The following is a 12,487-nucleotide window of genomic DNA, read 5'->3' as shown; positions in this document are numbered from 1 at the left end:
TTCTTTTGTGCAACATTATTTGTGTGAGATTCAGCCCACATCATATGTAGTTTCAGCTCATCCATTCTCATTACTCTTTAGTAGTATATTGTGGGAATATAGCACAATTTACTTTTCAATGTACTGTTAATGCTATTTTGATTAGAACACAAACAAACTTTAGATTACCTAAGGGAGAATTACTGCACAGAATATTCCTATATACATGTTTAAGTCATTGGTGTCCCATTGTCAGTGCCTTGAAGTTTTTGTCATATAGAATTTACATATTTCTTAAATTATTCCTAGATTCTCGAGTGCCTTAATTGCTTTAGCTGTTTTTTATCTTTAAAAAAGGACTAGTTCAGACCCAAGGAAGAATGTCCACTGTTGCTACAAAAAGTACAAACCTACTTTATGGGCCCATCATCTTCCATTTCCAATGGGAGGTGGTAGGAAGAAAAGAGGAATGAAATGGAGGTCCAAAAAGAGGGATTAAAAATTAAAAATTAAACCACAGGAGGAATTTCTTAATCGGACTAGTGTAAAGCAGGTATAGTTTTCCTGGAAATTTTCTGAAGGAAGGTTAACTTCAAATAATTGGTGGCGTAGGGCGGTTGAGGAGTAGAAGGGGTAACTTGAGGTGAGATGACTCCAAACTTTCAGTCTCTGTGTATTTGGGATTTGTCATCTAAATCCCCCTCTAAGAGCCCAAAATCAGGATTGAAAGATTGCACTGTGAAAGGCTGGCATTGGGTGAATTATAATTTTTAAATTTTCATCTCCAGTTTCAAAGAGTCCATTCTTTTCCTTGAAGGATTTTTTGAACAGATAGCAGGAGGCAGTAGGTGGAACTAGTTAAGAAGGTCTGTGTGGCCTAGAGAGTTCCATGGGCAGTTGTTTCCACTCAACAAGCCAAACTGTGAAAGTAGACTTTAGCTAGAGGGTGGGCAGTGAGGGGTTCTCAAATACAGTAGCCTGGTTCCAGAGCCCTGACTGATTCCAGAGTTCCCTTCCTGGACAACATACAAACAATCTGTTAGAGAGATGTTCAGCCGTCCGAGTTTTTGGCAAACAGAACACTCCCTTTGCCCATTATAGGCGTCACCCTTTTCTCCCCATTTACTCAAGTCTCTTCACCAGAAACCGGCAACTGGGAGCATGGGCCATAATATCAGAAATTATGCTGGTGCTACTCTTCAGTCTTTAGATCAGATTGATGAATTGTGGCAGGTGTCCTAGGAGAGAGACACTCTCCTCAGCCTTTCCAGCCACCACTATCCAGCTGTCTCCCTACTTAATTCCCCTTACAGAGGAGTCTGGAGGACCAGGACTCAGCAGTCCCCGATCTCAGTGCTCTCCAGCCTGCATCACCACCACAGTCACTTATTTTTTTTAAATCCTCACCTGTGGACATTTTTTCCCTTGCTTTTTTAGAGAGAGGAAGGGAGAGAGAGAAACACTGATGTGAGAGAGAAGCACTGATTTGTTGCTAGGACCAGGGATTGTACACGCCCCGACTGGGGACCAAACCCTCAACCTAGGTATGTACCTTGACTGGGAATCAACCTGCACCTTTCATTTACTGGATGATGCTCCACCAACTGAACCACACCAGCCAGGGCCACGATCACTTCTTAGAGCAAAAGTCCCACCCAAGTTGCCTGCCTCTCTGAAAGATGGATGCTGGTGGGGAAAGGGGGACAGAGAAGGAGAAGGTGGAGGTAACAGTGTTTTCTTACAGGGTCCATCCTACCATCTGTTCTTACCTGTGCTGTTGTCTACTTCACACCATAGTCCTTCCCAGCCTTTTTTCCTTGCCTCCAATGGACTCTGGGGAGCACAGGCAGCTTAAGTCCTCAGCTTTTCTCCTGCTACCTGAGGCTTCTCACGGCAGAGGTTCTTATCCTGCATTCTGTGGAATCTTTGATGGCTTCAGGATGCCGGTGGACAATGTATAAATGTTTTTGTTCATAGCTTGTACCAGATATTCTCAGAGGGGTCCCTGATTCAAAATAAGCTAACAGTCATTGCCTTGCGGGCTTCTCATCCCTTGAATCAGGGACCCAGCATGGCAAAGGAAATCGAGAAACGAAAATGTATCAGGGATCATCATGGGGAGTGCTGAAATGCTGCCAGAGTAACTTGGTCCAAACTTCTCTCAGCTTAGGGGACACCACACCTGAAATGGAAGGGGAGGGTAGGTGGAGGGTGGATGGAATGACTTCAGGAAGGTTCGGTCCAGCAGAGGTAGGCAGAAGGTGGGCAGAGTCAAATCTCCCTCAAATCTGACATAGTTCACAGATTGTTCCACCATATGAGAAATTCCTGAGCAGCCTTGCAGTAACCTAAGAGGTTGTTGAGGTTAGAACCCAGAAAGGGACCTAGGAAATCTGAAACCTCTGGGGTTTTTTGGTTTTTAGTTTTTGTTTTTAATCCCCACCCAAGAACATTTTCTTTTCATTTAGCTAGAGAGGAAAGGAAAGAGGAAGGGAGAGAAACATCAGTTGTTGCCTCCCACGCACGCCCAGACTGGGGACCTGGGCCTGGACCAGGGATCCAACCCCCTGGACCAGGGATCTAACCTGCAACCTAGGTATGTGCCCCTGCCAGGAATCAAACTTTCAACCTTTTGGTTACAGGTCAGTGAGCCATGGTTCCAACCAACTGAGCCACACCAGTCGGGACTGAAACCTCTGTTTTTAATTATGAGAGCCTCTGTTGCTGGCAGCCAGGTATTTCAATTCAGTCCATCTGATCCCTGGAATTTCTGCTGCATTCTGCTGGTCCCTGGGACAGAGGCAGCAAGGACAGTGGGTGAGAGAAACTGAGAAAGAGTAAAAACCAACCAACCCTCAGCTTCTTGAATCAGTTGCATTAGAGTTACTGAAGGAAGGTGAAAATTAACAACTGACCCCAATTTCCCTAAAAAAGTTGTTCTGAGCTCTTGGGGTAGAAGGTGACCCCTGGATTTTACTTTGCTCCCTGGGCAGGTCCTGCACCTGAGAGGCCATGGGGAGGGGTTATAAGAACATGCAGTGACTACAACAGTAGAGCAGTATGGTGGAGGCATTGGACTTTTGAGTCACCCTGAGTTCAAATGCAGCTCCCTTACTAACTAGCCCTGTATACTCCAGCATTTACTTACTTTATTTAACTGTTAGTTCTGTCAGCTAAGATGCCCTATTTTATGGGGTTGGTGTGAGAGTTAAATAAGAAAACAAAGATAAAGCCACTGATACAGAATATGCCCTCAGTAAATGTTATTTTTCTCCTTTCTCCACCTCTGTCTCAGCCCCAGAAGAGCTCTATTGGATTGCCCCAAATGATGCAGACCATAGCATCCCTGTGCGTGCACACGCATGGGCACAGCTGCACATGTCCCTGGTTGCATTCACACACTTGATACCCACACACCAGCCTGGACAATTGTACCTGAACTAAGTAAGGGCAGCCTTCTCAGACAGGTGCCGTGAGGACTGGCTCGCTGACTGTACAAGCTGCGGAAGTGCTCATCAGAGTAATGTGGCTTCGCTAACCGACTCTGGAGAAGCTGTGCGAGGAGAATGAGGGGCGGCAGTGGGGTGTAACTTCACAAGCACTTCCCCTAGCTTGAATGTGTTTCTCTGGCAATGCTTTGCCATCTCCACCAAGGAGTCCTCGTCTATGCCCAGAGTTGTAGTGTCTGGAGCTGCGCTGTCCAATGCAAGTAGCCACTGGCCACATGTGGCCATTGAGCACTTGAAAGATGGTTAGTGCAACTGAGGAGTGGGCTTTTAAATTTATTTCATTATAATTAATGTAAATGTGAAAAACAATCCTTGATTTAGTTATTAGAAAACTTTTAATATGTTTGGAACAGCTTGAATGTGTGAGTCAACTTTTTCAACAGTGAATTTTATGAAACCTAAATACCAAAAAGATATTTCTGGTGAAAATGTAGTGAGCAAATTGGAATGTGCTGTGAGTGTAAAATATACAGTGGATTTCAAAGGCCTAATATGACAAAACTGTAAAATATTTCACTACTAATTTTTATATTGCTATGTTGAAATGATAATAGTCTGGGTACATTGGGTTAAATTAAATAAAATACATAGTATTAAAATTAATCGTATCTGTGTCTTTTTGCTTTTTTAATGTGATATTAGGACGTCCGAACTTGCATTCTATTTCTGCTGGGCAGCGCTGCCCTGGAGACTCTGGGACTCGGGCGGCAGCATCGCCCGCTCCAGACACACACCATCTGTGTCATCTGTTCTCCGCCGCCTCAGGGGGCTTCTCAGAGACTTCTCCGAACAGCAGTGCGGCTTCCGCTCTTTTCTGCATTGCAGAGTAGACAGCTAGAGTGAGAAACACGAGCGCCCGCAAGTCCCAACCTAGTAAACTGCTGGTGGAGAATCTGGAGAGGAGGGAAGCCTTTCTGGTGTCTCATAAACTGGAGAGGGAGGTGGTTGGGATACAAGAATTGTGTGTGCATGGCGGGGGTAGGGTTGGAGGCTCGGGGACACCCATTTCGCAATTATTGATTCTCCGGGGTTCTCACTTTCACCTCTGGCCCCACCCGCAGCTTCCTACTTGCCCAGCTGAGAAGCTAGCCTGGCGTGAAGTGCTGCTGTGTCCTCCTGGTGCCGGCTCCTCCCACTTGTTGGGGACAGTAATGAGTGGTCTTTCAGAACCAGAACCACTGCAGCAGGAATTAGCCAGGAGGTCACCACGCTTGCAGATTGTTGGTGAAGGCTGGGTGGGGGCTTTTGAGGGTGGACGATGCAGAGAAGCCCTCCAGGGCTGTGTGGCCTCCACTTCTCCGCCCCTCCTCCCCGCTCCGCTCCTTTCCCTTCACTCCTCCCCTTCTGATGACATCGAGGCTGCTCTCCCTTGAGCTCTCAGTGTCTCTACTTTTTCTGGCTCCGCTTTGCCCTCTATTTGAAGCACACTCGGAGACAGTCAGCATCTCTTCTTCCTACCTGCCTCTGCACCAGAGGTCTCCATCAGACAGTGACCTCTCTCCAGAGAGGGCTTCCCGCTGGGGTTGCATTAAACAAGGGAGCTGGGGGAAGGGTAGTGGAAGTGATTTAGGAGACATTCCTGCTGCTGCCTCTTCTCATTTTCACTCAAGCGCTCAGGGCCCCTCCTCCCCTGTTCCTGCAAGCCCAGTCCTGCTGTGTTCTGGGTCTCTCTCCTTTGACAAGGGCAGATTCTTGCTTTTGTTAGTCATTTTCTAAGAGTTCCCCTCTTGCCCTCCCTCAAGGGCAGTAGGGATCTGAGACACAGTAATGATAGGCAGATCCCAACAAGAACGAGAAAGGAGGGATGGAGCTGGGTGTCCTGGGTTGGAATTTCTGCAGAGGAATCCCTTGGGACGTGGAGTACTGCTCCTGCAACCCTAGAGACGAGAGTATGGGGAAGGGGTGGAAACTGAGATGGGCCAGGAGTGCTGTTCTCTCCGGGCCTGGCTGGTCAACTTTTGCATAAACCCCTGTTTATATTTGATGTAGGCAAGGCTATGGGGATACACGCTCAATGGGCAGCGAGGAAGGGCAGGAAGGGGGAGATTTGACAGCAATAAGGGGCACAAAAAGTCTGAAGTAAAGAAAACTCCAGAAGTCACGTGTAGTTTGGGCTGCTACAGTCATGGGCTTTGGGCAGCAGGTTTAATGGTGTGACAGAGGCAGGTGGTGGAGGCTCATGCGGACACAGCGCCAGCGTGTGGTCTGTCTTCCCCCATCCCACACTGTACCCTCGTCTCCTTAGCCTGAGGTCCTCAACTCTAGTTCCCTGTGCCTGGAGAAGGCGACAAAGCAGTAAGAGAGGGACAGCACCTGATTGAGGAGCAAAGATTCTGAGAAGCAACTGACACTTCCCTCTGAAATAATCTTAAAGCTGTGGTTGGCAGTTGGTACAGATTATGAAAGAGTGTAAGTGTGTGTAAGGGAAGACTGATGGTTAGACTAGCAGGCTGGAGCCTTGGTTATGTTTCCTGCTTTGTGTATGGTGGGCAAGGCTGGGCTGACTATAAGGTCTATATCTCCAGCTCCCTGGGGCCCTCCGGGAAGGGGCGACAACACTATCCTCAGGCTGCAAAAGCATGAGGCAGACTCTCTATTAGGAGGCATCATAGCTGTGCTAACAGTGCAGGCAGGAGGTGTGGGAGGCCTGTGCTGCTTGGGACGGGGTTCTGGTCCACATGGTCTTGGTTCGCATCCCTTTTGGTATCTGAAGCTGGCATGGCTGGGTCCCCAGCATGAAAGTTAAGGTCAGAAGAGCTTGGCAGTGACCCGGTTACCCCCAGAGTTCTTATCCCCAGAGGGCCGAGGTGCCACAAAGTCAAAGGTCACATGATGCTTGACCCGTCCTTTGCCCTTGCTCCAGAGGGCAATAAGGCCAAAGCAGAGGGTCACAGAGGTAAGGAAGGGGAGGAAGCCAACTGCCAGCACCATAGCTACACCTCTGCTGTCCAGGAAGAAAGGCCCTGGGACCCCTGGCATGGTAATGTTGTGGTCAAAGAGAGTGCCATTGGGTGCCTCGACTTGGATTACTTCCAGCCAGGTCCTCAGGGAGTCATTCCCAGCCACATTGCTGACCACACAGATATAGGCCCCTCTATCCCGTAGCTGCACTGAGCGGATCTCCAGCGTCCCATCCTCTAGCACCCTTACTCGCCCAGCCCTGCCCAACCAAGCCCTTGGAGGCCTCATCCAAGAGACAGTGGGGGTGGGGTCCCCATCCCCAGAGCAGGAGAAGACAGCGCGTCCACCCTCCTCTGCGATGACCCATCGTGGCCCAGACTTTTGGATCAGGGCTGGTTGGCAAGTGAAGTGCCCTGGAGGTAGGATGTCTGAGAAGTCCCTCAGGCTCTTGCCCCGGACATGCTGAGGACCAGCACAGGCAGGGGGGGATGTGCCAAAGTCCAGGCGGCGGCGTAGCCGGAGCAGCCACAGGAGGCGGCAGTCACAGGTCAGGGGGTTGCCAGACAGCCTCAGGGTGACCAGTTTATCTGGAGAAGGGAATGCCGTTTCCTCCAGTGTCTGAAGGGCGTTGTCCGCCACATCCAGGAGGTGGAAGGCAGTCAAGCCATGGAAGGCGTGGGCAGCGATGGAGGTGAGGCAGGCCCCGGAGAGTCGAAGCTCCTGGAGTCGAACCAGGGGACTGAGCCTTCGGGCTGGGATGGCTGAGATGGGGTTCTGAGATAGATCCAGGACCCTGAGGAAGCTCAGGTGGCGCAGCGCCTGGAAGGGCACGGAGCTCAGATTGCACCGGGTGATGGCCAGGCTGCTAAGATTGAGCCCAGCCAGGCTCCCGGGCTCCAGGGACTCCAGAGCTGGCCAGTGGTGGATCTCCAGCTCTTTTAGCTGCCCCAGCCCCCGGAGCGCTCCCGCCGGCAGCCTCCCAATATCCAGTTCTCGAAGCCTTAGGGCCACTAGCTCTGGGAGCCGGGCCAGGGCCGGGCCGGGCACTGTGCTGAGGTTGCAGCGTTCCAGGGTGAGGGCGTTCAGCTTGGCCAGCCCTGCAAAGGCCCCTGGAGCCACAAACACCAGGTGGTTGTCCCAACCTCTAGCTGCTGGAGGCTGCCCAGCTCCCCAAATGCTCCGTCAAGGAAGAGGACAATCTGGTTAAGGCGGAGGTCCAGCAAGGTAAGGGAAGACAGGCCTGAGAAGACCCCTGGCCCCATGATTCGCAGCCGATTGCCCTGCAGTCTTAGGGTGAGTAGGCTTTGTAGGCCATGGAAGGCCCCCGGCTCCAGGGTGGACAGCTGGTTGTAACTGAGGTCCAGTTCCTGGAGCAGGCCCAGGCGGGAGAGCATCCCCTGCTGCAGTGCCCACAGGCGGTTTCCACTCAGGTCCAGGAGCTCAGTGTCCGCCGGGAGTCCCCCAGGCACGGCCTCCAGCCTCCGGTGGTCACAGAGCACTGCCCGGGGCTGGGAGGTGCAGTCACACACAGCAGGGCAGCTGCCACTGCTCCCTCCAGGCAAGAGGAGCAAGAAGAGGAGAGGGGGCCATGGGGGCCAGGCTTGCATTGGAGCTACTGTGGCTGCAGCCATTCCCTCTTCAATCCTGGAACAGATGATGACATGGACCTTTTTGGAAAGTGGCTTCAGGTGATGGTGACCATAGACTTCCCTAGGCCTCTTTAGAGCAGAGGAGGCTGGGGGCGGGGCGGGGGTGGAGAGCGAGAGAGAGTGAGCGAGGGAGGGAGAGAGTGAGAAGCCATCTCAGCATCTCAGCACTGCTGGGCAGTGGGGCACAGACCAGGAGGAATTCTAGTGTGTTTCTAGTGTGTACCTCCCTGGGGCTTCCAGCAGGTTTTCTCTGGGGAATCTCCTTTCCTCTGGGCCCTAGGTGCCTGCAGGTCAAGTGATACTCACTCATAGAACCCTAGTGAAACCTGATTTCTGTGGGGACGTTTTATAGGCCTGGGACTGGGACAGGAAGCTGTGGGAGGTAACTTAGAGTCTCCCTGCAATGGGTTTTTCACTACATCTGTGAGATCCAGAAATGCTTCAGGTCCCTTCTCCCTGATACGTGCTCTCCCCAAGTTCTGCTCTGTCCCTCTCTTCTCCTTTCCTGTTACCTACCTGTAGCCTTGTCAAAGGCTCAGTGGGATCATAGCCCCGGATCCTAAATGGAGAGAGGCCTTACTGTGAGTCAGTCGCTCAAGGGTGGGAGCCCTGCGGGCCTCAGCCCCTCTGTCTCCTCTTACTGCCTCTCTGCCCTCCTCCAGCCTGGCCAAGATTCTGAGGCCCTGGACTAGCAAGATCCAGTCTCCCCAGATGCTCCCCATATGCCCCCCAGATGCTGCTGGGGTATGTGAGGGACCCAGGAGATGCCCAAGTTTGGAGCTTTGTCGCTGGGTCCTCAGACTTACGCTTCTCTTATGTCCCTCCTTCATAGGGTTTTGATTCAAGTCCAGTGTGTGAATGTGAGGGAATCTCTTATCCCTTCCGGCACTGACTGCCTGACAATACACAAGAGACCGACTGTGAGCCAGGGAGGCACAGACCACATGGAGAGAGAGCGCCAACCGGACATGGTGTGTGGGCGCAAGGCGGCCCTCCGCTGGCACCGAAGATCTCCGGACACAGGCTGTGTGCACAGCCTGCTCACTTAAAGCGGGTCTCCGGGTGCCAGGGGTCTAGACAAATCCAGGAAGACTATGACTATGGTGACCACTGGACACTGACTGAGGCGACAGAGATGAAAGGTGGTGAGGCCCCGTGACTCATCCTGTTCAGTGCCCACAGGGACCCCCAGGGAGGGGAGGGTGTGCGATTGGCAAGGGAGGACTGAGGGAGGCAGGATGCCCAGGTTTCTTTCCGGCTGCAGATCCTGGTCACCTTTGGGCTTTCAGGCTTCAGGCTTTCTGGGCCCTAACAGGCTTAGCTTCCTACTGCATGCCTCCTTTTCTCCCACATGGAACTTAGGAGGGGCAGATGAAGAGACGGTATGATTTCTTCTCCTTTCCTCCCACTCTGTACTCCCCTCTAGGATTGGCGTGGCGACTGTCCTAGAGTACTTCAGAGGCTGTAGGAACCGGGAAACCGATGAGAGAGGCCAGAGCAGCAGAGGGATGCAGGACGCTGCTCTGAGGCTTGAGAGAGAATGGCATGGGGCAGGCAAAGGCTGCTGGCCAGTCTCCTCTCGTCCCTGTCCCAACCTAACAGGTATCTATGGCATGCTAAGAGTTCTCCGGGGAGACGAATGCCCCAGCCTCCCTCATTCTCCCTGTGCCTGTTCTGGGAAGTCCACCTGACAGCTATCCCTTTATCACACTGCTGCAGTTCCTGCTCATCCTTTTTTGCTCTGCATTCGAGAAAAGTGCACTGAAGCATGCAGCCCAGCTCCCCCCCTTCCCACTGCTGTGACTTCCCGCTTAGTTCCCAGAGCCTGCTGAGCCAGGGGCTGGGGGATCTGGGCCCAACCCCTTTACTTTATATATAAGATGGCTAATTTAATCACAAACTTCCCTTGCCAATCTCCATGGCTACAGGACTGGCTTCCGGCCGCTTTGCAGGAAGAAATAGGTGTCAGAATCACTTCTCTCTCTCTCCTTAAATGGGCTGGGGTCTGGGGCACCATCCCCTAAAGGAATAGGGTGCTTCCTTTGTCTCTCTATTGCAGTCCAGAGATACCTTTGAACCTGGATATCCTCTTTAAAGCAAACCTGATTGAGGCATGGGGACCTGTGTGGGGAGGGGGCTCTTGGAGGAAAGATTTCTGGAATATCCACACTGATTTGGGGGCCAGGAGACCTTTGTCAGAGGTAGAGGGAGCACTGGGGAGATACAGAGAGGTCTCCTTGGAGTCTGTACCCCCAGGGGCACTTGGGACATCTTAGTTCTCCCATCAAAGTCCTGTTGGGCCAGGATCAATGGTTGGGCTCGGGTTGGGGTGGGGGCGGGGCCACAAATTCTCCAGCCTTGACAGGCACACGGGTCTGGCCTTTTCACTGAGAATGTTAAGGAGAAGGGCAATTACAGCGCTGGGACGGGAGGTGGGGGCACTTACCGGAGAAGCCGGGGAGCCGCATCAAGTTGGGCGCTGCATCTGTCCAGGGCTGGGGGCCCGTCCCATTCCTGCTGCACCTTGGCTTACACCGCCCCCCGGGAGCTCACTCCCACTGACCCCCTGCCTGCCTGTCTGCCTGCCCGCCTGCCCGGCTGTCCGCCTGTCTGCCCGCTGCTTCTGTTGGTGCTGCATCCGCTGCTGCCAAGACCGAGGTAGAAAAAGAGCCAGAAAGCATTTCTCCGTTTTTTTTTTCCTCTCTCTCTTTTTAAACCAGGCGAGAATGAGTCTGCAGCAACCCTGTTGGTGCAAAATAAATAAATAAAGCAACCAGGGAGGGCTGCAGCAAGCACCACTGGAGGATGGCGAGTGAGGGGGTAGGCCCCCCCAGGCAGGCTCTGGAGCCCCCCAGGGTGGGGTTGGGCAGTAGAAGCGGCTGGGCAGCTCCGAAGGGTCTCTTGGACATCCTGCTTCCCTTCTGGGGAGCTCTGGGGCCAAGCACCTTCCTTAGGGTTGTCTTTCAGTCTCCCAGAGGCAAGGTAATTCTGTGCAACCTCTCAGTGTAAATGTCCCCTGTGGGTATCATTTGTGGGGAAAGTTCTCAGCCCAGAACACCTTCTGTGGAGATGAGTTTGAGATTCTTTCCATGGGGGCTCCTGTGGACCGGCTCCCACGCTTCAGGAGGGATGATGGAAGCGGGGGCTAGTGTCCTCAGGAACACTGCTGGGTGGCTGGGCTGAGAACCTGGGTCCCCACTCAGAGCCAGACTGCAGAGCAGTGTGTAGGTAATCTCATTTGAGGCTCCCCCCGACACACACACCTCTTGCCTTTAAAATTATTTTATAAAGAATGGCACAAGTTGGGGTTTACGTTTACCCAACTAACCCCTCCCCTGTCAGGCAACCCCCCACCCCCCAGGACCTGCTGCTAATCCCTCAGCAGAGGTCTCACAGCTCGTTTTAAAGCCAAAAGGAGGGCCTCCCCCCTGCTGGAGTCGGTGGTTCCCGATGCTGAGTGGCAGAGCTGCATCTACTTCCTTTCTCCTTAAGCAGAGCAGGGCCAGAGAGCAGGGCCCACACGGTCCTCCAGGGGTCTGTCCTTGGCCTTCCGACTGATCAGTGTCCAGCCAACTCAGCTTCTCTTGGATTTTCTTGTGATAGGAGACAGCGGGGCTGGGACAGAGTTTGGAGCACCCCAGGTCTAAGGCTGGTGGGTGGGGCACCATGGGAATGTTCTGGGGTCCCCCAGGATTGGCGCTCTTCCTGAAGCTCCCCTGAGCTGTTACCTCAAGGAAGACAGAGAGTGTGTTGGATCCGGTGTGTCTGCAGAGCTGCGTGATTGCAGGTTGCATGTGTGTTTCACCTGTGTGTGGATGTGTGTCACTGATCAGATTTGTGCTAACCTCTAACGTCTATTTTTAAAGTGCACATAAGAGGTCTGAGTTCTAACTCTCTCTCTGTCTATGATGCTCCTGACCTTCCTTGTCCCCTATCCTGTGCCCAAATCCCATTTAAAAAATTAACCCCAGCCCCTCATTGTCCATGTATGCAGTTTTTTTCTTTTTTTTTTTTTAAGACCCCAGGAAAAGGGCAGGGTGCCTAATCGTTTCCTTGCTGAGCTGGGAGGAAGGGAGAAGGCAGGAAATCTAAAGATCCAGATTCAAGTTCTCTAACAGGTCCTTCTGGGCTCCAGCACCAGTCTCTGAGCTTGATGCCTCTCGCTCCGCTGGAGCCCACAGGAAAATGCAATGAGGTATTTCAAAGGCATATTCTTGCCTTCTGAGCCCAGAGTTGAGTCCCATTCGTTCAGGGTGTCCTGGATCCCCCTGTTGTCCTGAGGACACCTTGGTCTTCCTAGAGGTCCTATCCCACCCCCCTCCCGAAGCTGGGGGGAGGTGCATGGGAAAGAGGACAGAACAAAGCTGAGGCTAGAGGTGCTGTTCCTCCATCCCTGTCCTCTGGCTCTGGCCCACTGCCAGGCAGGTCTGTGGGCAGAAAACCAGCCTC

At 52.5% G+C, this 12,487-nt stretch overlaps 1 protein-coding gene across 1 annotated transcript; it reads right to left on the bottom strand.

The window, feature by feature from the left end:
• Positions 1-5,090: 5,090 nt before the first annotated feature.
• On the bottom strand, positions 5,091-12,404 carry LINGO4 (leucine rich repeat and Ig domain containing 4). The gene is given in 3 exon segments (XM_028502907.2): positions 5,091-7,528; positions 7,531-8,107; positions 10,485-12,404. Coding segments are annotated over 2 exon segments (1,782 nt in total). The 5' UTR covers positions 8,021-8,107; positions 10,485-12,404; the 3' UTR covers positions 5,091-6,236.
• Between the last annotated feature and the right edge of the window lie 83 nt (positions 12,405-12,487).

Source organism: Phyllostomus discolor, chromosome 14 (genome assembly GCF_004126475.2).
Source record: "Phyllostomus discolor isolate MPI-MPIP mPhyDis1 chromosome 14, mPhyDis1.pri.v3, whole genome shotgun sequence".
In the NCBI taxonomy this organism is placed as follows: domain Eukaryota; kingdom Metazoa; phylum Chordata; class Mammalia; order Chiroptera; family Phyllostomidae; genus Phyllostomus; species Phyllostomus discolor.
This window is presented reverse-complemented; position numbering and strand designations above follow the sequence as displayed.